General features: G+C 49.4%; 2 protein-coding genes across 7 annotated transcripts in view; one reads left to right on the plus strand and one right to left on the minus strand.

Moving 5' to 3' along the window:
• Positions 1-2,880: 2,880 nt before the first annotated feature.
• Positions 2,881-25,609, minus strand: HAUS8 (HAUS augmin like complex subunit 8). Of its 2 annotated transcripts, none has more exons than XM_041761021.1 (11): positions 25,151-25,609; positions 20,429-20,496; positions 17,532-17,587; positions 11,520-11,601; positions 9,248-9,340; positions 9,044-9,138; positions 8,380-8,445; positions 8,115-8,273; positions 6,648-6,789; positions 4,336-4,477; positions 2,881-3,313 (listed from the first exon to the last, which is right to left on the minus strand). In XM_041761021.1, exons 1-11 carry the CDS (start codon positions 25,303-25,305, stop codon positions 3,115-3,117), a joined length of 1,257 nt encoding a protein of 418 aa, XP_041616955.1. In that variant the 5' UTR covers positions 25,306-25,609; the 3' UTR covers positions 2,881-3,114. The 2 variants fall into 2 exon arrangements, with proteins under 2 accessions (XP_041616955.1, XP_041616956.1); XM_041761022.1 differs by lacking the exon at positions 25,151-25,609 and adding an exon at positions 23,500-23,660.
• MYO9B (myosin IXB) overlaps positions 23,866-26,283 on the plus strand; it is an 89,226-nt gene continuing 86,808 nt past the window's right edge. For all 5 annotated transcript variants that reach the window (XM_041761016.1, XM_041761018.1, XM_041761017.1 and 2 more), the window contains exon 1: positions 23,866-23,954. The gene's annotated coding sequence lies outside the window, so the exon portion shown is untranslated. The remainder of the gene's footprint in view (positions 23,955-26,283) is intronic.

Below are 26,283 nucleotides of genomic sequence, written 5' to 3' on the forward strand. Positions count from 1 at the left end.
CCTATTTACTATAAAAGGATATGACTCAGGGACAGCCCAATAGAATAGATACATAGGGCAAGGTAGAGGGGAAAGGCATGTCCTCCCTGGATGTGTACCCTCTCAGCACTTCCATGAGTTCACCACCTAGATGCTCTCTGGATCCACTCTTCTGGGCTTTTATGGAGGTTTCACTACACAGGCATGACTGACTAAAACACTGGCCACTGGCAATCGAACTCAATCACCAGCCCGTCTCCCTTCCAAGGGAAAGGGGAGAATCAAGTGGCAGGGGGGTGGACCTCAAAGTTCCAACCCTCTAACCACATGGTTGGTTTTCCCCCTCCTAGGTAACCTACGATCTTTCCAAAAGCCTCATTAACAGCAAAATACACCTTTATCTTTCTCATCATATAGGAAATCCCAAGGGTTTTTAGGAGCTCTGTGAGAAAACTCAGGTGAAGACTAGCATATTTCTTCCTAGAAGTCACAATATTGTAACATGACTTTCGGCTGTCCCTGTTCACAGAAAACCAAGACTTCAATTACAGAATAGGTTTATTTTTAAAACATCAAACAAAATGATCATATAAAACTGGCTATGAGTGGATAAAGGGATCCAGCTTACTGAAGGTCACGTATCTATCACTGAAAATCCCTCCCTGAACAAGCGGCACAGGACGTGTTCTGTTTGCAGGGAGCGCTTCGCCTGGGTGAATGTGGCTGAGGTGTGGATTTGGGAAGCACAAAGCTTGTCATCACCTGAGGAGCGGGCTCTTAAGCTCTCCCCGAGACTTCCTAGTAGTGTCCCCTCCCTTGAGATACTAATGGACCTCCTTATTCTTTTCCCAGGCTTCCTGGCTAATTAAGTCTGCCTCTGTAACTAAAGGATATAAAATATTCTCGAAAGCTGCAACATCCATCATGCTTTTGATGGTGTCGGAGAAATACTCCATTTGTGACAGCAATGCCCAGACTTCAATGATACAACGCACAACTGTGCTCCTGGGGGAATGAAAGGAGATACGCATGAGCAGGGAGCCTCTTTTCCCCTGGGACTGACTTTGAAGCTGTGTGAGTAGCTGCCAGATTCGATTGTCACTTAGAGTGCCCAACAAACAGCTCTCAGCTGACAAAGAGCTGCCTGGCTTACAGACAGCAGTGCCAGGGTGAAGGGACAACCACCCTATTTGGAAGGCCAGCAATGAACCAGTCTGGTGGGCTGAACTGTACATCCTTTTCTCGGCAGTAATGGAAGACTTGAACATAACAAGAGTCCCTCCATCTGGGTTTCTAGATTCAGGGGTCATGGCCAGTGGCCAAATGGCAGTGGAAAGTTGGCCTACAAAAGGGATGCCTGTGTGGGGCACAGCCCTGTGGAAATCACTAATGGGAATTTGAGGGGGGGCATTAGAATAGGACAGACCAATGCTCATGAGAAGAAATGCCTTCCAGGTTTGGAAGGAAACTGAAATCGGCCCAGGGTCCTCATCTAGGGGTGGCTTCCTGGGCACATTAACACGAGTGGATGGACGTAGGGGGTCTGTAGCAATGCAGAAAGGTGGTGAATCTCGCCATAGTCCTCTCGCACCCATGGAGGCACAAAGTGCCTACAAGAACTGTTCTGTCTGCCCACGAGACAGACAAATCCTGAAGATGGCTCAGGGCAGGTTGCCTGGTGGGACGGCCTGGATCACAGCTGGTGAGTGGTCTTGAGGACCGCAGCCCTGGGGAGCTAAAATGGGCCCTGACAGGAACAGACTGGGATTCTGAGTGGGCTCCGTTTACCCGGTGATGCATGAAGGCAGCCAGAGTGCTGTAAACGAACCGGAACAGAACCCACAACCATTTGGATCCAAGTCACATTCTCTCAGACCAGGGAATATACTGATATCTATCCCATAATCTCCGACAACAGGCAGTGAGATTTCTGCAGGCAAACAGCTTGATAGGAAGCCAGAATGGGCATTGGAAATACTGACTGTCAAAAACTGGGAGACAGGGCCTGCAAGGCAGGAAGCATGTAACTGCTGATAGGACGGGGGTTCCTGGGAGTCCCCCCACCCCCCATGGACACAACGCTTTCTGCACACAAGTGGGGGAAAAGTGGTCAGGGGGTGGGAGCAAAGTTTTTGGAACCCTGATCCAGGAGCTCCATGGGGAGCCCCAAAGTGGGCTTTGAATGGATGTGGAAACTGGAAATGTGCAGGCTGACAGGATTACACGAGTAGCGGGGACAGAGACTAGAATGTTTCATAGGGCTTGGTTGGAAGAGCTGGTGGCCGCTAGCACCTGTTTTGTGGGAATGGTTATTATGTCTCCTAGGGAGTGATTCCCCTGCCTGCCCATAGCTATAAATCCAAACCTGCTGGGGAGGCCCCAGTGAGGAGTGTAAGGGTAGGTGGGGCGCAGGGGGAAGCTGGACAGGTACAGCCCCATTTGAATGGTGTTAGCAACAGTAGCTGGATCTCTCTCACTTGGACACATGATGGCAATGGATGCTATCCCTCTCTGCGGACATTCCCCAACCCAGTGCTGTAATACAGGCTTGTAAATGGGAATCTGCCAAAGTCAATGGAGGCAGGCTACCTGGGAAGCATCAAGATGGCTGGAGCTCACACAGTGCAGACAGGGGCTGGGAGGCTGGCTGGGCTGATTTTGTGTTGTATTGGGTGTGGGGTGTCCTCCAGCAACAGTGCTGGGACTCTGGGCTGGGAGGGGAACTTCCACTGGAGGGTCAACTTCTAACCTGCTATAGGATAGTAAACAGAAGCACCTGAGTGACTGAAGGACATGAAATCATCTTGTAAGTGAAGTGCTCATAAGGTCTCAGAGGTCCCAAGGCTCATGACTAGTTGTTAGAAGAACTTAAGACAACATGTGTCTTCCACTGGCCTCGTACACAGAAATCAAGGCTTGAATGCAAAAGTTTTATTTTTTAAATATCAAGTGACACACTCATACAAAAAGAGCTACATTGCTAAACTAGTGTCTAAAGTGCTTGAGTTCCAAGAGTATCACACACACACTGCCTGGCACGCTTATGCCCTGAACCAGTGGTAAGGGACGGGTTTCCTTCCGGGCAGTTTGCAGGAAGGTCCCCACTCGTGTGGGAGCCCATGGCTCGTGTATGGTTCATACTGTGTGTGGCTCACCAGTGCCTAACAGAAGCGGGGTCCTGACCTCTCCCGAAGCCTCCCCACAGGCGCCTTCTTGATTGAAGTACCACTGGCTGGAGGTTTCTAGGCCCTGGGCATCTTCCCAGACCTCCTGGTTGACTAAAGCCGCCTCTTTACTGGCCTCAGCAGAGAGTTCCAGCACCTGGGCGAAGCTCCTGCAGAAACGACAAGACGGCTGAAGCCTTTTCGCCCTTTGTGCCAGGGAGCCAGACAGAAACAGGATGTCTCAGGCTTTGGGGTGGTGATGTGGGGAAGACAGCTACTTCCTGGGCACACATGGGAAAGCACAGACAAGTAAGAACAGAACAAATCTGAATAGAACTCAGAGAGGCCTGCAAGAACAGGACGAGGCAGGCATGAGAGGAGATACATTTATTCACCAAATATGTAGGGAACCCCCACACTGGATCAGGAACCACACTGTGAATGAACGGGCAACCCTCACACAGAGTAAATAGTGGTGGGGAAATACATACTAAAGGAGTGCATCTGAACCTGTGACCAGCTGAACCTGTGACCCTCTGATGCATGTGGATTTCATTTTAGGGTACACTCACAGGAGGAGGAGATGTCATGATAAGTGGCAGCTTTTTTTTTAGGAGTAACATTAAAATGTTTTAGATGTTTTGGGAAGCACGTTGAGCATTACAAAGTAAAATGACATGAGATTCTTTTAGGGAAGATGAGGAGGAAAGCCCCACAGGAAAAAAAAAAAAATCCCTGGAGGGAAACCACAACAGTGAGGTAAAGGTGCCAAGGGAGTTTGTTGGGGGAGCTGGGGGCTGCTTCCCTGTGGCACACAGTCACAAAACCCCTCAAACTACACTGTTATGATCCATACCTTTCCTATATGTATTTTATGCTTTCAATAATAAGTTCCAAGAAGATCACCCCAAGCCCTTACCCCCAGAACACGTTTAAAGTATGAACAAATTCATCCAAGAGCACCTAAGATGCTGTTACTCTGCGGAAGTAAAGGATGGGTGACACCGGTGTCCCCTTTCTATCATGGCTGCTTGAGAACACACACGGGGCTCTGAGCTGAGTTGAAGGTGGTTTGCCCCTGCCCTCTCCCTGCCCTAGTGGACCCTGGCACCCCTGGCTTCTTCAAACACCTGCCCGCTCTCCAGAGCACAACATGCTGCTCCCATCTTAAAAATCTTTTCTGAAATTTTACCTTCGGAGCTCCAGATCCTTCTTTTGGGTCATTTCCCTGATTTCACTCAGCAGGTCCAGGGCTTTCACGTTTTCTTCTAAACTGCTGATCCCAAGTTCTCCCAGCAGATGGCAGGTGGTCGTCAATTCTCGCTGCAAATCATCTGGAGGAGAAGGGGATGGTCAGCCAAGGGTTTCACAGTGCTCTGAGCAACGGATGCACAAGTGGGGTGGCTGGCTAGATTTTTCTTGTTCACTGGAATGCTGGAATTGGGAAGAGCTCAAAGGCAGAGAGGGTCATGGGGGATGACATTCATGTGCTGGTCCCACCTCTGTGCCCCTGTGCTGGAGATCACGATGGCCGGAAATCCTGGGATAGGCATGTCCGCCAGCCTGGCAGCCACTGGCACAGACCTGGAAGGCCACTTTGACATCCCCAACAGAAACCAGTGGAAAAGGCCAAGGAAATGTGTACTTCAAGCAAGCTAAAAACAAGCCCATAGTCCCCACTCCCCATTCCTGGCATCTCTGCACCCCTCGCCCCTAAGAAAGTGGCCTGCATATAAGGAAATCAGCCCCTCTCCACTTTTGGCCCACACCAGGCCTATACATGCTACATGTCACAACCAGACACTGTAATATTTTGAGAACATTATTCAGATTCTTCCAAACACCCATCCTCTTATACTCCTCCCTGTGGTCTCAACTGCATCCTCCCAAAAAGACGTGTTCAGGACCTAATCTCAAGCACCTGTGAACGTGACCTTACTAGAAATGGGAGTCTTTGTAGAGGTAATTGAGTTATAGTGAGCTCTCTACCCTGGCATCCTACTAACAAGAAGGAAATTCAGAAGCAGTGATGTTCAAGGGCAAGGCCGTGGAAGACACAGGCAGACTTGAGCAATGCCATCACCAGCCAAAGACTGCCAAGAATTGCGAACAACACTGGAAGCCAGGGGAGAGACACAGAATGCATTTTCCCTCAGAACCTCCAGAAAAGTCCAACTCTGCCGACACCCTGATTTTGGATTTCAGGACCCCTGCACCAAAGGGAATAAATTTCTGCTGTTTTAACCCATCCAGTCTGTCATTAATTCCAGGAGCTGCAGGACACTCCTACGCTCCCCAATCCCAACTCCTGGCAGCTCCCTATGCCACTTATCAGAGATAGAGCCCAAGAATCACAGATGCGTAGCTAACTGCAGTCATTATAAAACTGGACACCTGCACGCAGATAATCATTCCACAAGGCTCATTCTACAAGACTCCACGTGATTTGCTAATTGTTTCTTATTGGGAAAAGTTGAACTAAAAATCGTCTCTGAGATTACCAATACAGCAACAACCTTTGTGGAAAGTTGGGGGTGGGGGAGCCTTTGTGGGAGGTTCTGGAGGGAAAGTCCACCTGATTTTAGGTGGCGATCTTTTCCTACATCAGCCTCAAACAAATGTATTTAGATGGCTCATGAGCACCATGCCTGGAAATAATGAGACTCTACGGGAGTTGGAAGGTTGCTTTGAGAAGATACTTGCTCTAAAGAGAATTTTAAGATCAACCATGCCTGCTGATTTCAAGTGAAGGATTAGGTGGGAACCCTATGCAAGAGAGGGATCCCATAGCTCTGTATAGAAGGCAGAACGGGGGGATCCCTGGGTGGCGCAGCGGTTTGGCGCCTGCCTTTGGCCCAGGGCGCGATCCTGGAGACCTGGGATCGAATCCCACATCGGGCTCCCGGTGCATGGAGCCTGCTTCTCCCTCTGCCTATGTCTCTGCCTCTCTCTCTCTCTGTGACTATAATACATAAATAATAAATTAAAAAAAAAAATTAAGAAGGCAGAACAGGGGTGGGGGGGATGGGGGGGTTGGGGGGGGTGACCTGGCTGACTTGGTTGGCAGAGCATGTGACTCTTGATCTTGAGTTTGTGACTTTGAGCACATACAGGGTGTAGAGATCACTTAAAAATAAAACCTTAACAAACAAACAAAAAGAAGACAGGACAGGGTGAGGATCTGCATCTCTGAAGAGACTCCCTGCCTCAGGAGATTGCAGCTGCTCCCCAGGAGTATCTTTCAGCAGGGCTGGAAATTACTGGGCTGGTCCACAGATCTAGCTTCAAATCCCAGCATGGTCCTTACTTGGGGTGCGACCCTGGACAAACCACAGCTTTGCTGGCCCCTTTGCACTCTGCCATTTGATGAGGGACACACCATCTACCTAAGAGGAGGCTGTGACAGGCCACAAATGGATTAAGGTGGCTGCACACAAGAAGCACCAACATGCACTGGCTGTTCACTGGATCTACCCTTTGCCCAGTAGCCGCCCCGTTTCCTACCTAAGAACTGCTGCCCATTCCCGTCCAGGTGGACTGATTTTACGGGAAGCTCATGCCTTGTGGTATCCAGGGCCATGGCGAATGTCTTGTACTGTTCCCTAAAGCGTTCGGCCACAGCCTCATAGGGGCTGAGCATCTCGATCTGCAAGCAAGATGGAAAGATGCGTATGAGACAAGACCCAGTTGGTCACACACTAGAAGTTCACAGTACATGAGTGGTAAAGATACAGCACTATTCTTTCAGGATTACTAAGGAATCCTCCAGGAGGCTTCTGTGGGTGTGGGAGGTTCTCTTCTTACTCTTGGCTGCCCTCCAACGGCCCAGCTGATAGCAAGGTGGCCCAGGCCTCCACATTAGGAACATGGCTTCCAGAACATTCCAGGGCCAGGCCCTCAACTGGGATCACACTGGACACAAGACAGTTGGGCCCTCCTGCTGCAGGGCATTGAGCTGAAATGCCTGCCCCCATAAGACCCCCTCCTTTTCCCTCATACACACTGTTAAGGTCTTCATGTGGGTTTGTAGGAACGTATTTGTTTACTTGTCTTTTTTTTCCTTCCACTGTGAGTTCTATGAGGACAGAGACCCAATCTTACCCTAGGGCCTGGCCACTGGGTGTCCCCCCACACACATACACACAGTATGATAGGCTGCATCATTGCCGCCCCCCACCTTGCCCCAATTCCTCTGCTGATGTCCCACTTCCTAGCACCTCAGAATATGACCTGACTTGGAGACAAGGTCTTTATAGAGGTAAAGTAAGTTAAGGTGAAGTCATACAAGTCAGATCAGTATGACTGGTGTCCCCCTAAAAGGGGCTGGAGACAGACAAGCCCACAGGCAGAATGCCAAGTGCAGAGACACAGGGAGAAGGTGGCCCTCTACAAGCCAAGGATGGAGGCTGGGGACATAACCTTCTCTCTCGGCCCTGCTAAGGCAATGACCGCGCTGACCTCTTGGTCTCAGACATCCCACTTCCAGAACTGTGAGGAAACCTGGGCAGTCGTTTAAGCCATCCAATCTGGGGTACCTGGTATAGCAGCCCAGTACACCCGTGCCCTGGAGGACTAGCCCCATCTCCCAACAGGCCCTTTTCGGGTGCCAGGGATTTGCTCATCCCAGTGCTGACCACATGGCACCAAGACGGCACCTCCCACCAGCACCCCAGCCTCGCAGGGAGGCGTGGATCATGTCATCATTATCACCGAGCACAAGTCTCAGGGGCCTGAAGGATATGTACACATGTGCGTCGAAGGGACAGGTCCCTCTGGCTGGTTAGTACTTGACATTACAGCTTCGTCCTCTTATAAACTGTCACATGCCAACACTCAGTGGTGTCAAAAGCTGGCCACAGAGTTAGAGCCAGATGGCAGTGACACCCACTGTCAACACTCCCTCTGACTCCTCCCATAGGCCCACCCCGTCTGTCCTTGGGACACAGCTCCGAGACCACAGTCACCGCCAACCTGAGCGTCAAGGACATCTGCCAGTTCCCGCTTCCTCTGACAGAGAAGGAGTTTACGCTTTAGCTCGTGGGCCTTCTTCTGTAGCTTCTCCGTCTCTTTACACATTATTAACAAATTCCTCTCTGCCTTTTCTTCGAATGGAGCAAGACCATTCTCCATCTGTCAAGTGCACAGCAAGAGCTCAGGCCGGTGGGAACTCCATCCCCGGGGCCCACAGAGGCTGCCCTTCTCCCCACAGTGCACGTGAGCGAGGTTCTGTGGTCACCTTTACAGTCAGTAGAGTCAGAAGCAACGTTTGGGATTCCATCATTTCCATTGCCTCAGACAGGTCCTTGAGGAGGAGAAAAAGACACTTTTGGTTAACAATGAACTGGTATAAACCTAGCTCACTCTCCCGGGAGAGCAGAAGCCTAACTTTTACAAACCCTACTTAATTCAGTAGTTTGATGTGTGTCAAGCTGCTGTTTCTATCTTCTCCTTTAGTCTTTTTGGGCGCTCTGTGAGAAGGAAGGGGATGGTCTGGCCCTGTCCTGTGGCTGGCTGGTTGAGGGCCAGGTAGGGGGCATGTATCCAATCAGCCCCACACTAGAGGCAGGACTCAGGCTTCCCACTCTAGTGAGACCACAACCCCGGTGTCCTGGCCTGGTACCCAGGGCTTGGCCTAGTGTCTCCCCTAGCACAGCATTAGCAAACCAGGGCCCAAATCTCATTTTGAACATATCTCGCTTTTGTAACTATTCCTGTATGCATACTTGGGGCAACTCAAACTCTACGAATATTCTGAGAACATGTGTGGTCTTGGGGTTGTCCTAAAACGCATGGCTGGCTTGCTCCATCTCAGAGCTTCGGGATCTGGGATGGCACGTGCACAGGATGGGAACTAGGACCAGACATGTCTAATTCAGCAGCTTCCCTTCTGATTCACTTACTGGGCTCTTTCTCTGTGAAGCAGAAAATGACATGGATTCGGTTTTCTTCGACATCGTTTTTTCTAATTGCGGAGTCTTTCTAAGCATACTTTTGTCTAAGATCGAGAAGAGCATTTTGAAAGTGAGAAGAGCACATTTAGGAAGCCCCCTGAGATGCACCATGAGTTCTAGCTGGGGAAAGCAGGAGCAAGGTGAATGACTTACCATTGATGGCCGAGAGGTCCAGGTCAGGGGGGGCTGTGCCGTGCCCTTCCAGCAGTGTGGACTGCAGGTCGCCCTTTCCAATTCCACTGCTGTCTGTGGGCCCAGTGAGAACCCCCGGGGTGAGCACAGTCTGCAAGGTATTGCGTGTCTATGCCTGGAAGTAGGCAACTTTTTGGTATACTACCACTTGCTTGCAAAAAGCCAGCATCTTGTGAGGCTAGCAGTACAGAAGAATGAAGTATCTCTGCAAATTCTGAGCCAGCAAGGTGAATATATTTCAGAGTAGAAGCAGAAAAGAGACACACGCTCTATAACCCAGGGATGTGAATATGCCTTGCTGCTCAGCTTCATAAAAAAACGCTGCTCTGGATAGGAGTCTGACACCTGCCACACACTTGTTCTTCCTTATGCTTTTACCTTCTCTCTCCAGCAGCTTCTGGACTGTTTTTCCTTGGGGGTTCCCTTCATCTTTACCCTTTACTTAACAATGAGAAATTATGCCTTACATCGCCTAAAATGGGCAGTGGGGTACCGCAGGCTTCTGCTAAGCCAGGGCTCCAGTGGGCCACAAATCAAACAAATGGCAAGCAAAATACTCTCCGTCGTGTTAATAACGAAATAGCAAGTGACTTAATGAGCACCCATGCAGCTGAGAAAATGAGTATGCGGAAATAAAGAGCGAGGCCATAGTAATGTGTAGGGCATAGTACGCTTTGTTAGAATTTCTGAAGACTTCCAGATACACAGAAGTCTGTTAACCTCCTGGATAAGAGGGTGGAAACTTGAGATGGGAGACTGGACTTTTTATTGCTAGTGCTTTTGCACTGGTTATATGTTTTGTCAAGCTAGTGTACAGCACATCCATCAAGAAAAGTAATTTCCTCTTGAGCTATACAATAGGACTCAGGCAAGCAGTCCCTGTCAATTCTCACAGTTATGTTTAAATTATGGTTTCTCAGCCTTAATGCTACTGACATTTGGGGCTGCACAATTCTCTGTGCTGGGGCTGTCCTGGGTGCTGGAGGCTGTTGAGGAGCATCCCTGACCTTACCCATCAGACATAAGTGGTATATCTCCCCCATCAATCAAAACCACCAAGAGTTTCCAGCCATTTCTAAGTCTGAATCACCTGCAGGTGAGAACCCTGATTTTAAGATGTGGTTGACCCAATTTCTGACCCCTCTGAATTTTACAGCAGATTTCCTGGCCTGACACACAGCCCTCAACCCAACTGCATGGGGAAAGACTACAAAGCCAGCTCCAGTTCCTTGTGCTGCTTCTCAGTCATGCCTGGGTCAAAGAACAGCACAGATGCTGAGCAAACATCCAAACCAGGACCAGCAATGTTCCAAACCCCAAAAACTTAACTACTAGTAGTCTGCTCTTGATTGGAGACCCTACTGATGACAAAAAGTCAATTAAAACTATTTTCCATGTTACGTATACTATAAACTGTATTCTTATAATAAAGCTAAAAAAAAAAGGGGAAGCGTTAAGGAAATCACAGAGAAAATACATCTACAGTACTGTTAGAAAAAACCCCTATGTGAGTAGACTCATGCAGTTCAGACCCATGTTGTCCAAGGATCAACTGGATTTCATTTTTCCCATGACACTCACAGTTGTTGACATCTTGAAGTGTTTCTTGTGAGCCAAGAAACAGTTTTGCTTTTTGTGAACTGCTTTCTTGCAAAAGCGCTGCCCATTATTGCTGGAGAAGTGGGGCCGGATGGAGTTCTACTCTGGGGAAGGGCCTTGCCATACGTCTAGGATGAGCATATTGACTACGACTGGACACCAAATACACAGGAATGATCTGAATGGCAACTCGTAAGTTTCCACCCTCCTTGTCTACATTTCCATTTTTTGTTTTACAATGAACACATGTCTACGATCAGAAAAACTGCAAGTTTTTATTTTTATTTTTTATTTTATTTATTTATTTATTTTTAAACTGCAGGTTTTTAGATATCACTTTGGTGATAGCTTCTAGAACCATTAAGGGTTAGAAGGAAGAACAATTAACCATTAGAAGGAAGACCTAACCCAAGGTAGTGAGAGGCAGGAAGATGAGGCCTCACATGCTCTTGGAGTCCTGCCCTAGGAGTTCCACCCAGAAAACGGTCACATGATCAAGGAATCTCCTTCTTCTGACATTTCCCCGAAATAAAGAGGGAGTTTTACCCTAACATACTTGAAAATAAAATTCACTACCACGTTCATCACTTACTGAGCTCCAGAGCTATTTCTCCCTCCCTCCACCTTTACACACCTCTACTCCTCTGGAGCAGATGAACTTTCCTTCCACCTTCAGGCATCTTCCCAATGGTCTTCAATGTATCTGCTGCAGAAGCCTGTTAGGGGAATACACGACCCTCAGGATTCAGGGGACAAGACCCTTCCCCTTCGTGTGGCCTGCGCAGTTTGCATCTACTATTACTTTGAGGTCAGAGACAGAGTTCAAGTTCTGACATTTAGTTATATATATGAGGAATTAATCCAAAAAGATACCATCATATGCATAGAACGTAAGGAACCCCGAAATGTTTGCAAGTGATGATTTCTGACATGGTTCCAGGTGACTGATCTTCTGCATACTTTATGGTATTTGCAGAGAATGTTACTACTTTGGTCAACAGAAAAAACAAAGTTTTTATAAGTATCAACCTTCAAAACTTATTTTAAAAAAACCAGCAATGCATGGAGCTAGCAAGCCATTACAATAACATATATGGAAAAAGAAAACCTTATAAAGAGTAAGAATATTTCAATGTGTAGACACTACTCCTATTTAATCACCTACTGGAGGTCTGAGTAAGAAAAAGAAGGCAAACAGATTGAAAAGAAATAAAACTCTCTACTTACAGATATGGTTCACAAAGAAAATCCCAAATGCTACTAAAACTAGTAAGTAAGGGGTGACTGGGTGGCGCAGTTGGTTAAGTGCCTGACTCCTGATATTGGCTCAGGTCATGGTCTTAGGGTCGTGAGATTGAGCCCTATGTGGGGCTCCAGACCCAGCACTGAGTTCACTTGAGATTCTCCCTCTCTCCTACACTTGCATGCATGTACTCTAATAAATAAAATCTTTAAAAAAACAAACTAGTGAGTTTAGTAAGATTGCCGGATACAGGAGTCAATATAAAAAGATCACATTTTGGCACACCTGGGTGGCTCAGATGATTAAGCATCTGCCTTCAGCTCAGATCATGATCTCAGGGTCCTGGGATCGAACCCTGTGTCTGACTCCCTGCTCAATAGGGAATCTGCTTCTTCCTCTCCCTCTCCCCTCTGCTCATGCTGTCTTTCTGTCTCAAATGAATAAATAAAATCTTTTTTAAAAAATTTTATTTATTTACTCATGAGAGACACAGAGAGAGAGAGAGAGGCAGAGACACAGGCAGAGAGAGGGAGAAGCAGGCTCTACGCAGAGAGCCCAACGTGGGACTCGATCCTGACACTCCAGAATCACGCCCTGGGCCGAAGGCAGGCGCTAAACCACTGAGCCACCCAGGGGTCCCATGAATAAATAAAATCTTTTTTTTTTATTATTATTTTTTATTTATGATAGTCACAGAGAGAGAGAGAGAGAGAGAGAGAGAGAGAGAGGCAGAGACATAGGCAGAGAGAGAAGCAGGCTCCATGCACCGGGAGCCCGACGTGGGATTCGATCCCGGGTCTCCAGGATCGCACCCTGGGCCAAAGGCAGGCGCCAAACCACTGCGCCACCCAGGGATCCCAAATAAATAAAATCTTAAGAAAAAAAAAAAAAATCACATTTCGGCAATGACTAACTCTGGAAAGTACAATTTAAAGACAGTATCACGTGCAATCTCTCAGCAAGAAAAAAACAAAACTATATATGGTGATAGGTGTTAACTAGACTTACTGTGGCAATCATTTTGCAACATATACAAATGCTGATTCACTATACTATATACAGTATACTATATACTATACTGTATACCTGAAACTAATACAATGTATGTCGATCATAAGTCAATTTAAAAAATTTCTTCATTTAAAAAGAAAGAAAAGACAGTATTATGTACAATAGCACTAAAAAACAGCAAATACTTAGGTATAAACCTAAGAAAATATAGGGAAGATCTACATGCTGGAAACTACAAAATGCTGATGAAATCCAACATGATAAACTAAATGGATAGGGGTACCATGTTCAAACATGGAAAAGCTTGGTGTTTTTAGGATGTTTTTCTCCCTAAACTGATGCAAAGATTCAATACATTCAAAATCCCAGCAGAAATTTTGGTAGAAAATGGCAAGCTAAGTCTAAAACTTATGTAGAAAAGTAAAGGAACAGGGTGCTTGGGTGGCTCAGTTGGTTAAGTGTTCAACTCTTGATTTCAACTCAGGTCATGACGTCAGGATCAGGAGATCAGGCCTCGCGTCAGGATCCTCAGTGTCAAGATCCTCAGTGTCAGGATCCTCATGAGCGTGTGGAGATTGCTTAAGATTCTCCTTCCTTGGGCAGCCCAGGTGGCTTAGCGGTTTAGCGCCGCCTTCAGCCCAGGGTGTGATCCTAGAGACCTGGGATCGAGTCCTGCATCAGGCATGGAGCCTGCTTCTCCCTCTGCCTTTGTCTCTGCCTCTCTGTTTCTTGAATAAATAAATAAAATCTTAAAAAAAAAAAAAAAAGATTCTCCTTCCTTCTCTTCCCTCTGTCCCTCCCCGCTCACATAGTGTGAGGTCCCTCTCTCTCTCAAAAGATAGGGGAGGGGAGGGGAGGGGAACTAAGAGAGCCAGTTTTGGAAAAGAATAGAGTGGAAGAATTCATAAGACTATAAAGCCACAGTAATCTTGGCAGTGTGGAACTGTCCTAAGGACAGACACAGAGAACAATGGGAAAAAAATAGAGTCCAGAAGTGATGCATACAAAAAAGGTCAATTGCTTTTCAACAGAGGTGATGAGATAATATTATCAGGAAAGGAAATTCATTTCAACAAACAGTACTGGCACAAGAAGACATCCATACTCTTAAAAATGAACTTCAATTCCATCATCACACCAGATACAAAAATTGAGGCAAAAGGGATCATAGATCTAAATGTAAATCTAAAATTATAAGAGTCATAGAAGAAAACATGGGAGAAAATATCTGTGATCTTGGTTTAGGCAAAGATTTCTTAGATAAGACACCAAAAGCATAATCCATAAAAACAGAAATCTGTAAGGTGGACTTCATCAAAATTGAGAACTACTGCTTCTTACAAGACACTTAAAGGAAGAAAAAAACAAGCTACACCACCAGGAGGAAATATTTTAATATCACCATAAATGGTTGGTATCCAAGTTATAGAAAGAGCTCTCAAAACTCAACAATGAGAAAACAAAAAAACAAAAACACCAATGAACAATAACCCAATAAAAAATGGGCAAAAGATTTGAAAGAACATATCACCAAAGATACAGGAATGGCCAATAAGCACATGAAAAGATACTCAATGGGCAGCCCAGGTGGCTCATCGGTTTAGCACCACCTTCGGCCCAGGGCCTGATCCTGAGAACCCAGGATCCAGTCCGAGTCGGGCGTCCTGCGTGGGGCCTGCTTCTCCCTCTGCCTGTGTCTCTGCCTCTCTCTCTCTCTCTCTCTTATGAGTAAATAAATAAAATCTTAAAAAAAAAAAAGAAAAGATACTCGAGATCACTAGTTGTTATGGAAATATAAATTAAAACCACAGCAAGATACCACTTCACATTTACTAGAATGGCTTCAATCTTCAAGTACCAACTGGAACTCTCCTCTCTGGCTGGAAGGAATGTAAAGAGCTGCAGCCACTTTGGGTAACAGTTGCAATTTCCTACAAAGTCAAAAATACACTTACCCTACAATTCCTCTCTTAGAAGAAATGAGAACATGTCCTCACAAAATCCCACGCAAGAATGTTTAAGTTGGCTTTGTTCACAATTGTCAAATTTGGGAATCAAACCAAATGTCCAGGGGCTCCTGGGTGGCTCAGTCTTCAGGTTAGCAGTGACCTTAGGCACGGGTCATAATCCCGGTGCTCCTGGGATGGAGCACCGTTGGGTTTCCTGTTTCTCTCTCTGCTCGCACCCCCCCCCATGCTTGCTCTCTCTATTGCACGTGTGCTCTCTCTAATAAATAAAATCTTAACAACAACAAAAAAAGTCCTTCACTGAGAAATGGCTAAGCACACTATGGCCCACTCACACTGTGGAATATTCGTCAGCCATCAGAAGGAACCAACACTGTGACAGGCAACCACAGGGAAGGACTTCTTTTCCTCTATGCGAAAGAAGCCAGATGCAAGAGGCTGCATCCTGTGTAACACCTTTTTAATGACGTTCTAGAAAAGGCAACGCTATAGAGACAGAAATCAGATCATTGCTGGGAGGGGCTGGGGTCAGCTTCATTGGAGAAGCAAGGGATCTTGGGGGTGACAGACTGTTCCATATCCTGATTGTGGTGGGTCTGTGACAGGATGCGTTTGTTTTGCCGAACTGTATGCCCAAGAGTGCCACTTAGTAAATTCTACATCAAGAAATGTTAAAAAAAGAAAATGGACAAACTCTTAGAGATTGAAAATACTATAATGTGAAGACACACAGAGGTACTGTAAACAAGTATGCAAGGCAACACTAAAATTATGAAGCATGGACTGTGATCTTTTGTTGAAGATTACTTCAAAAAAATAAATCACAGGCTCAGTAGGTTCATCAAATGTCAATGTGCACCTCTCTGGTTGGGGATGCTGACAGTGGGGGACGCTGTGTGTGTGGAGGGGGCAGGAATTATATGGGAAATCTCTGGACCTTCTGCTCAATTTCATTGTGAACCTACTCTACAAAAAATTAAGTTCAGGGCACTTGGGAGGCTCAGTCGGTTAAGCATCCAACTATTAATTTAGGTTCAGGGTATGATCTCAGGGTCATGAGATCAAGTCCCACATCAGACTCCACACTTAGCATGGAGTATGTTTGAGATTCTCTCTCTCCCTCTGCCTCCCCCACCCCCTGCTCACATGTGCTCTCTTGCTCTCTAAAAAACAAAAATAATAAAAATTTAAAAATACAAAAAATTAAGTCCCTGGAAAAAAAAAATCACTCCTAAGAAGTGATAGCAGTTTGCATAAAGGTTTCCTTTTTCCTCAAGTTGGATCTTAAGTCGATTATTTTTTAAAATTTATTCATTTATTAAGTAATCTCTACACCCACTGCGGGGCTCAAACTCACGACCCAAGAGCAGCATGCTCTTCTGACTGAGCCAGCCAGGCGCCCCTTCAGTTAAACATATTATTAAGAACTTGCCATTCTGCCCTACCAGAGTAAAAGGGAGAGAGCAGAAATTAACTGTTCACTGAATTTTATCAAAAACCAAATTTGAAGGCAGCCTGAGTGGCTCAGCGGTTTAGCGCTGCCTTCAGCCCAGGGCGTGATCCTGGAGACCCAGGATTGAGCCCCACGTCAAGCTCCCTGCGTGGAGCCTGCTTCTCCCTCTGCCTGTGTCTCTGCCCCTCTCTCTCTCTCTGTGTCTTTCATGAATAAATAAATAAAATCTTTAAAAACAAAAACAAAAAACAGATTTGGAAAATGGAATAACACTACCTCACCACATTCTCAGTACATACACAATGAAACAAGATACATAACTGGGTCATCTACTGAGTGTTCCTGTGAAACGCCACACAAGGCAGGTGCTCATGCTGTTAAGTGCTTCATCTCTCATCATTTTCAATGGCTGCATGATTTTCACGGTGTGGCTACAGGGAGTTCACTAAACCCTGCCTCTAATCCTGGGTGATTCAGACCTACCATTCCCCCCCCCCATAGTCCTTCTTTCAAACCCCAGTGTTTTTCTTTTTTTTAAGTTTTTTCTTTTTTAATTTTTATTTATTTATGATAGTCACACACACACAGAGAGAGAGAGAGGCAGAGACATATGCAGAGGGAGAAGCAGGCTCCATGCACCGGGAGCCCGACGTGGGATTCGATCCCGGGTCTCCAGGATCGCGCCCTAGGCCAAAGGCAGGCGCTAAACCACTGCGCCACCCAGGGATCCCAACCCCGGTGTTTTTCAAATGCCAGCCAAGGCCAGGGACTGTGTGCTGGGCAGCCGGCAGAACCGCTTCAGGACAGAATCCAAAGGAATTATCAAGTTGAAAGAAATAATTTCACGTTTCAAGAGAGATCATGTCTTTGCAAAAGGCATTCGGGACCATGCTGCACTTGGCTCGTGTGACTCGTGTCAGGATTCCAAATCTCACAGAACTCCATTCAGAACATTCAAACAAGCGTTGTTACCTTTTTGGTGGTTTTCTTATCGTACTGCAAGTAGCGGGACTCAACCACTCTTCCACCTGTGGGGAACACAGCGTGGCTTTCTAAAGAGACTGCAACAGTGGAGTGTGAGGCCCAGCACCCCCACCCTGCCATCAAGAGCCCGGTACTATGGGCCCTCCCTGATCAACAGCAGGAACACCGGAGCTGCTCTCAGATCCTGTCCTCCAGTGTCCTCGGGCACGTATGAGACACCTACTATATGCGAGAACACATACGGGTTACCTATGGTTTATAAGTCCCTAGGCCAGGGACAGAGCCCCAGAGAGCTGCAGGAGCTATGATTAAGGAACGTAAGGGAATATACACAAAGCAGAAAGTGAATTCAAGGGGCAGGGACAGGAAAAAAGACCCTTGCAGGGGGCACCTCTTTGCCACCTGCTCCTCCTCCTTTCCCAACTCACTCCCTGTGGTCAGGACCCCAACTACCCCTTCGTTTACCTGAGTCTGCATATGCCCCACTCATGGTATGGGCCCTTCATACCTCTTTACCTCCCTACCTGCTCAGGACCTCTTGGGAGACGTGTTCAACACCAAAGTCATATACCTTGGTGACAGCCCAGCCCCAGGTCTCCCTCACTCCATGCCTGCCTCATACTAAGGGGCTTTCTCACAATGGTCCCAGTGATCACCCACAGTTGTCTGCTCTGTTCCCCCACCCCTCTCCCAGACCCTCCCTTGGACCTACCTGCTCTTCTCACTGCTCTCACACGGGGTCCATCCCTCCAGTTAGCTAGTGACCAGTAACTACTTCGCTGGGAAGGCAGCAGAAGCAGCCCCAGGAGACTCTCCCACCTCAGCATGTAGCAGTCAAATTCAGGGCCATATCCTGGCCCCCACCATGTAGAGGGACATCAGAGTAGAGCCCAGCCCTCACCCCTCTCCCTCTGCCCTAGCAAACCCCCACCCTCAGTTCCTCTCATCAATGGTCTTCTTGTTATTTCTCCCCCCAATACACCTGCATCCCCTACTTCTCCACTCTCCTTTACAATGCCGGCTCTTCTACCTCTACTCTCTCCTGAATTGCACTCGTCTGGACTGGCTCTCATGATCACCACCGTACCAAAGAAAAACTCCTTTCCACAAGACTGCTGAGATCTCCCTGCTCCAAAGCCCACCAAACCATTCTCAGTACCCACTGTGAACACAGCACTTGCTGGCGCCCTCCTCCCTGAAATATCCTGTGTCCTCCAGGCTGGCTGCCCCACTGGTGGCTGAGAATGGGCTGCCTTGCAGGTCCATTAGCTAGTGAAGCCTGAGCACCCCCACGTACCTCGCAGATCTCATACCCCTGAGGGACCCCCCTCTCACCTCACTGCCCCCACTCCTTCTGTTCCAGCCACCATGACCACTTTTGCTGTTGCTCCAACCAGAGGGGATACTCCTGCACCTGCCCTCCTTCCCAGCTCTGCTCAGTCCAGCATCTCCCTTGGACCAGGAAGTTATCCACGTCCTGCTGTTTTGCCCACATCATCCAACATACCCTGTGTCTCCTTACTTCTCCATCTGATGCACTGCCTGTGTCTCAGTCCGCAAGCCCCCTGAGGGCCAGGACTTCTGTCTGTTTTGCTTGCAACTACAGCCCACCACCCAGCAGGGAGTAGGTGTTCAGCCATGCATCTAAAGCATAGTTCTACACTTTTTCTAGGTACCTCCAGAGCTTAGGGCTCTTTTTAATGAAGAGACCCAGGAAGAGGCCATGGTTAATGTCATACAGATAGCTTGACAATTTGGCTAAGTGACATGGTGATTTCAACTGGATCTTCATGCCAGGATTTCATCTTTTGCTGGGGGTGCGGTCACAATCCTGAGTGGAAAGGAGGTGCATCCATAGTTAATGGGCAGCATGAAGCTGGGAAAGGAGCTAGAGGTTGCTCTGAGCGAGCCCCAGGCAAGAAGAGCCAAGCCTGCTCAGTCAGCCTGTCTGAGTGGGCTCAGACAATAAGGCAGGAGGCACTTATGGGTCAAGGCCAAGACCAAGTGGGTATCCAGGGGAGAAAATCAAGACCTACCAAGGGTGGGCCACTGGATGTCCAGCGAGGGATCAGGGCAAATAACATCCCCATTTCTAAGCATGGGAAGCCATCGTGCTTTTAGCCTGATACCATCAGCAAAGGGTTCCCTCCTCTAGAAGGATCAGAGGCCTGGGATTCCCTGGACAGTTGAAAAGCAGTTTCAAGTTTCCAGAAACTAGAATGTACATATTTGTTTTAAACAGTAGTGGATTTTTCAGAGAAGCAATGTTATGATGAAGGATATAATTTGTGTTCAAGAACCAGACCACGTGTAAACATAATAGATGTTATAAGCAAGATCATCAAACAATGCTGTAACGGATGAACCTCCAGTCACTTGAACCAAAATGCTACTCTAAGTTCTCTGAGACACGCACTGGCACGCAGCATACTTGAAGAAAAATAGTTCTTTGTGTCAGAGGCTTCAGCTCCAATGAAGGAGATCCTTGAGTCTACTGCCCAAAGCGGCACTGCCAAGAGTCAAGGGAGGTTGTTAACAGTGACTCCAGACCCATAGCGGGACACCAGGTGATGTGTGGGCACCCCTGAGGTACTTACAGAGAAGAAACCGAAGACTCTAATGTTTGCTAATGAATTCAGCTCCTGCTCTCCTCACCCATACTTCCTAGTGGTTGGTCCTGAATACAGCCTGTGACCCCCACTTCCCTGGATGACCTCCGCCAGGTCCTCTTGCACCCCTGGCTGCATGGCTGGGTGACCAGACTCAGAATCTCCCACGGTGTGACTAGAAGGAAATAAAGCCCTAGATCCCTTGCTCTGGCCTGTTTTTCTCTTCTCCAACAGCACTTAACTGAAGCTGGATCGTAAACTCAAAATTTTGCTCACCTTGTGGTCTTCTTCCTTTCACCTTAGCGCCACCACCGGGAGTACTGGGACCCCCTGAGGAAGGCTTCCTAGAAGAGGGAGATGGGGGTCTTGTTAGTGTAGTTACGTAGTTGGCTAAGCTCAGGGAAGGCAGCGAGGAGCCTGGGCTTCCTAGGAACAACTCAGTCTCAGCATCCCCAACAGCTCCCCGCCCCCACACTTATGTCTACAAGGCAAGGCCAACTTGACTGGAACAGACACACAGAGCCTCTGCCCAGCTAAATCTGAGAAGGGCCCAGAGCAAGGGGAGCAAGAAGAGCAAGCAGGTTTGCCAAGCCTTAAAGATCTCAACTTAAGTCGGGGAGAGGGGGGTTCATTAATTCATCAGGCATTTATGTGCCTACTGTATGCTCCTGGTGATGCTGAGGGAACAAGAGATAGAGCTCCTTACCTGAGAGGGAAAAGCAGCATCCTCCCGTCAGGCAGTGTGAAGAGTACCCCAGACACGTAAAGAGGTGAGGGGAGATGAGAGACAAAACCCTGTTTGCTTGGATACATGGGAAAGGGACAAGGGCAGAGGAGAATGTGGAACTAGGAACGGATCGGCCCTATGGCTTCACTGGAACCAGAGGAAGAGAGAAGGCGGCTGGGCTGGGCTGGGCTGGGCTGGCAGGATTCAGACTTCCCAGCTTAGGGTTTAGGCCTGTCCTTCTAGCCTACCTACTGGCAATCTTTCCCTATAAAGGGCCAGACAGCAAATATTTTCAGCTTTGTGGGCCATGTATTCCTGCCAAGAAATAACAAACCCTGAGTGTTATTCACCCCTGAAAAGAAGTAAAATATGGATACATGCTAAAGCAGATGAATTCAAAAATATTATCCTGGGATGGGGGAACCTGGGTGGCTCAGTTGCTTAAGTATCTGACTCTTGACTTCTGCCCAAGTCATGATCTCAGGGTTGTGAGATAGAGCCTCAAGGCAGGCTCTGCCCTCGGAGTTGGCTTGAGATTCTCTCCCTTAACCCCTTCCCCTGCTCGTGCATGCTCTCTCTCATAAATCAATCTTAAAAAAAAAAAAAAAAAAAAGAACCACTTAAATTAAAAAATATTATCCTGGGGGTACCTGGTACCTGGCTGGCTCCGTCCATGGGACATGCGACTCTTGATCTTGGGGTCATGAGTCTGAGCCCCACATTGGGGATAGCGTTTACTTAAATAAATAAATAAAATCTCTTAAAAAAAAAAAACTATCTTGGGTGAAAGAAAACAGCTAAATAAGGCCACATATTGTATGATTCCACATATCTGAAATGTCCAGATCAGGCAAAATGAGACAGAAAACAGATTGGTGATTGTCAGGAGCAGAGGGGTGGATGAAGAACAGGGAGTGACTTCAAATGGATACAAAGTTTCCTTCTGGGCTAATGAAAATGTTCTGGAACAAGCCAGAGTTGGTGGTTGCACAGTGTGACTGTCCTAAGGCCATTAGATCCCTCACTAAAATGACGTTATATTGGGACGCCTGGGTGGCTCAGTGGTTGAGTGTCTGCCTTTAGCTCAGGGCATGATCCTGGGGTCCAGGATCGAGTCCCACATTGGGCTCCTTGAGGGAGCCTCTTCTCCCTCTGCCTGTGTCTCTGCCTCTCTGTCTCTCTCATGAATAAATAAAATCTTTAAAAATAAAAAATAAATGACATTATGTACATTTCACCCCTATTTAAGGAAAGAAAGAGCACAGACCAGTGCAATAGGAAAGAGGGAAGCTTGAGGCAGGAAACTCGGGGATGCCTCCCAGGTGTCCAGTCTGAGCAACAGTGTCCCGCCACCAACAGAGCCAGCAACTCAGGAGGAGCAGACTGAGGGGCGGGGCAGGGGCCTGAGTGCTGTATCCCTTGCCAATATCAGGACCCAAGCTCCACTGGTCACAAAGCTGTGGTCCCCTTGCTCAGCGCACTGCAGCCATCTCCTGTGTAGCAGGTTCTGAGAACCCCAAGTGAGACCCAGGCAAGGAAGAGCAAAGCCTACCGGATGAGTGGGCTCAGACAATCAGGCAGGTGCTGGGCCATAGTGGGGAGAGGCAACCAACCAAATACAGGCTCACTGGGTGTCAGCAGCTCTGTTTCTTCACAGAACCCTCCCAATCCAACAAATAACCTCACTGTTGGCCTGCTTTATCCTCGTTTTCCAGACCAGGACCCAAGTGTTTGAACTGGTCACCCCTGGCAAGTCTCACCGCTGGCAAGGGACAGAACACGGATTCCCTATGGGGTCCGAGCCAGGGCTCTGGAGTCAAACCAGATGGGGGTGGTGGCTTCACTAACTACACCTGTACCAGCCTCAGGTACCTCCCCCCAAACCTCAAAGAGGCTAATGGCAATCTCGCAGGGAGGGTAATTGACCCTGGAGAAAACACAAGTGATTTCACCTGGCCTATTAAACCTCAATTTGTACTGGCACAATAAACACCAGCCGAGTGAACAAATAAATAAAACAAACCCGGCCCAGGAACCATGCCTGGCACCGGGTAAGCGGTCAAAGTCTGTCTGTCTTGTTCTTGCTGTGTGACCCTGGACAAATGACCTTCTTTCTCTCTTTGAGTCTCCGTGTCTCATTTTTAAAGGGGAAGCATAGAAAGGAGGGGTTGGCAGGATTAAAGGAGATAACTTCAGTGGCCCAGCGCTCGTCCGCTATAAAATCGCTGCAATCGCGACAAATCACATTCAAGATCCACGCACCGTTCTAAGGGCTTTGTAAGTTTCGCCGGCGCCCTACAAGGTTGGGCCGCGGCGACCATTCGCCGGGTTTCGCGGTGGAGGAACGCGACAGCACAGAGAGAGAGGCTGAGCCGCTAGCCAGGGATCGCCCCGCACCCACACAGACCACTGGGGACTCGAGGTCTGGTTCCGCGCCCACGCTGCCGAGCATGCGCAGAAGCCGCCTCCCGCCCCCCCCAGAGCCCGGGCACCCTCGGTGGGTCCCGAATGGGTCAGGTGCTCAATCCCCAACTGTGCCGTCCTTCTTCCTCCCCCAGTTCCCGGCCATGGCGCACTGGGCGGCACCTCCAAAATCCAGACCCGCGGGGCCCCAACTCACCCAGCGCCGCGCCCTGAGGAATCCGCCATTTCCCGCCTTTAACTCAAAGGCCGGCTCCTCAAGCCCGGGTCCCCGCCCCTTCGCCCCGGGCCGGGCCATCCTGCGCCGCCCTAGCAGGGGTGGCCGCGGGCCTCGGGAGCGTGCCTGCGGGTGCAGCGGGCGGCCCCTGCGCGCGCGCCTCCCTGTCTTCCCCTCCCGTTTGGTTTCACCCACCAGCGGGAGGAGGCGGTGTCCCGAGCCCGTTGGGAGTGGGCGGGTCTTCGTGGCGCCCCGCCCCGCGGCGCGCTGGCGTCACGCCCCCGCCCCGCCCCCCCGGAACCCGGAAGCGGGAGCGCGCGGGGGAGCAGCGGGCGCGGCGGGGCGGAGCGGCCCGACCAGCGGTGGGCGGTCGGGCGGGCGGGCGGCCGGGCAGGGACCCGGCCCGGGACCGGCGGCGCGCGGCGGCCGAGGCCCAGGTGAGTGGCGGCGTCCGCAGGGTTGGGGGCTCGATCTCGAGGCTCGCGTTGGCGGGTTGCCTGGTAGGGTACGGAGCTGAGGGCGAATGCGGGGAGGCGCGAAGGCTGGGGTCGAGCGAGCGGGAACGAGCTGGGGGGTCGTGAAGGGGCTGCAGGAGACGGAGTGGGAGCGGGACGGTCTAGGAGAAGGGTGATGGAACGGGCCCGGTGAGGGAGCTCGCGGATGCAGAGGGAGCAGGTCTGTGGCTTTGAGCGGCTTCTCTGAAGAGGACGTGGCTTTAGTGGTAGTTGAGGGGTCGCAGGAAACGGGGCTGGGAGGGGGAGAGGCGAGGAGGCGGGGTTGAGAGGCCCAGGCCGGGGACGTGGGGCAAGGCCGGCGGGGGGTTAGCCGGGGTGCGCCTGGGGGAAGGGGTACAGGACCGCCCTCGGCTGAAGGGGTAGTGGAATAGTGCCTGGGGCGGGGGAGGCGCCTGGGATTCTGTGGGTGCTCAGATTCTATAGGTCTGAGCCCATTGGTGTGGTGGCCGGCGGAATGGGGAAGGGGGAGATGGGGGATGGGAGGAGGAGAAGCCTCGGCCACTGAGAGCCAGTTCAGAGGGGGCTGAGGAGGAGAGCAAGGGACAAGAGCAGCCCGGTACAAACGTTGGGGGGCAGCCCATGGGATTTTGGGGCCCCCCTTCCTCTGGATTCATGTTTTCCAACTTCACTCCCCCAACCGCTGGGTAACTGGGGTGAGTCCCAGTGCCCTCTGGGCTGGTATTCTGGTATTCCAGACTAGAAAACCACACCGCTCTCCTCCTAAGACAGGGCTCTCCGGAGCCCAGGGGTTCCAGGGAGCAAGGAAAGAGCCTCCAGACCTCACCGGGGCCGGAACTGGGTTTGAGAGGGGAGGGAGGGGGTGTGCACACATTCGCGTGTACGAGGCTGTCACCACCTCCTCGGAGTTGCATCCTTGGACTTAAATGGGTAAAACGACATACAGGAAATCTGTCCCCCGGCGGCTGTGAGCTCAGCCGGGGAGAGGCAGGGCAGCCGGCAGCCACGGGGCAGCAAGCCGGGCGTGCTCTCCCTTCTCCCCGCTCCGGGTGCCGGGTAGGCCAGGGGTCTTTAAGGGAAAGCCTCTCCTGCACCTCTTTGTCTGAGGTGGGAGCTGCTGGGGACATTGTGTCTTGCAGTTGGAGGGTCCCAGCTCCTACCTTCCTGAGGTGTATTCTGGTCTTGGAATCTGCAGACTCTTAAGGCATCCAGGAGCAGTGGGAGGCCTCTTGGGCAGCTGAGCTGGGAAGTTGTTCCATCGTCTGTTGGGCCCGGCTTTGGCAAGGGCCTTGCACTGGGCGGTTTTAATTGGCATTAATTTCTCTTCTTTCCTAACCGTGGGGATCCTTGTCCGGGATCTGCCAGAAGGGCCAGGGTGGGGGCCTGCATTTGTAGCTTGTTCAGGAGATGAATCCGGATAGATTGAATGTAAAGAGGGCCACAGAGAGATAACTTCTCTCTTTACGTCCAGAATGTTCTGGCCCTTCTGGAAAGTGGCTTTTGGCCCTGCTTGCCCCAGGGCACATGATCAGAGCCTGAAATCATGCCTCCTACAGACATTGAGTGTGGGCTTGCCCAGGGCAGGACACCCCTACGCCCCCCTCCAGTGAACAGGACTGGAATCTTCTGGGTGCATGGCCCTGGCCCTTGTCTCCCTGTACCAGGAGTGCAGCCAGGCAGGCTCTCTTGTCAGAGGTGCCCACCTCCATCAAGTCTCTTTGTCTGTTTCTTCACCTGCTAAGTAAATGGGTTGGCTTCAGTCAGCGTTTCTCAACCTTAGAACCCAAGCTCTCTTGAAAATCTTAGCATCCCTGGCACAGAACTCCCTTGTATTTTATGCAGCCTCTGACCGGTGAATCCCGCTGCAGGATCCTGCTTTTGTTCCCATTGTATAGTTTGTATCCAAAAATGACTTTCTTTTACCATTCCTCCGTTCCTCCGGTCCTTTATCTTCTACATGGAAAATTCCACAAATTCCATGTTTGCTTTTGCACGCTATACCTGTTCACAAAGGTTCAGCTACACCTTTCTGGTGAGAAATCCCTGAGTGAGACCCCTCGCCCCCCTCAGTTCCAGGCCTCTGGCTCAGAGAAGAGGGTAGCAACTTAGGCATGTCCCCTCTCAATTTGGCTGTGTGATCTATTTTCTTTCCCCAACAGAGGCTTGTTAATTTGCCACTTCCCTTTCCTCGTCTCCCCAAAGTTGTGCCTTGGGTGGGCTCAGGAGCTCAATAAAGCAAGGACTGATCCTTCCAGTACTGGGAGCTGGGCCCTGGGGACAGAGATGAGCCTTC

This window comes from Vulpes lagopus, chromosome 7 (genome assembly GCF_018345385.1).
Source record: "Vulpes lagopus strain Blue_001 chromosome 7, ASM1834538v1, whole genome shotgun sequence".
NCBI classification, from domain to species: Eukaryota; Metazoa; Chordata; class Mammalia; order Carnivora; family Canidae; genus Vulpes; species Vulpes lagopus.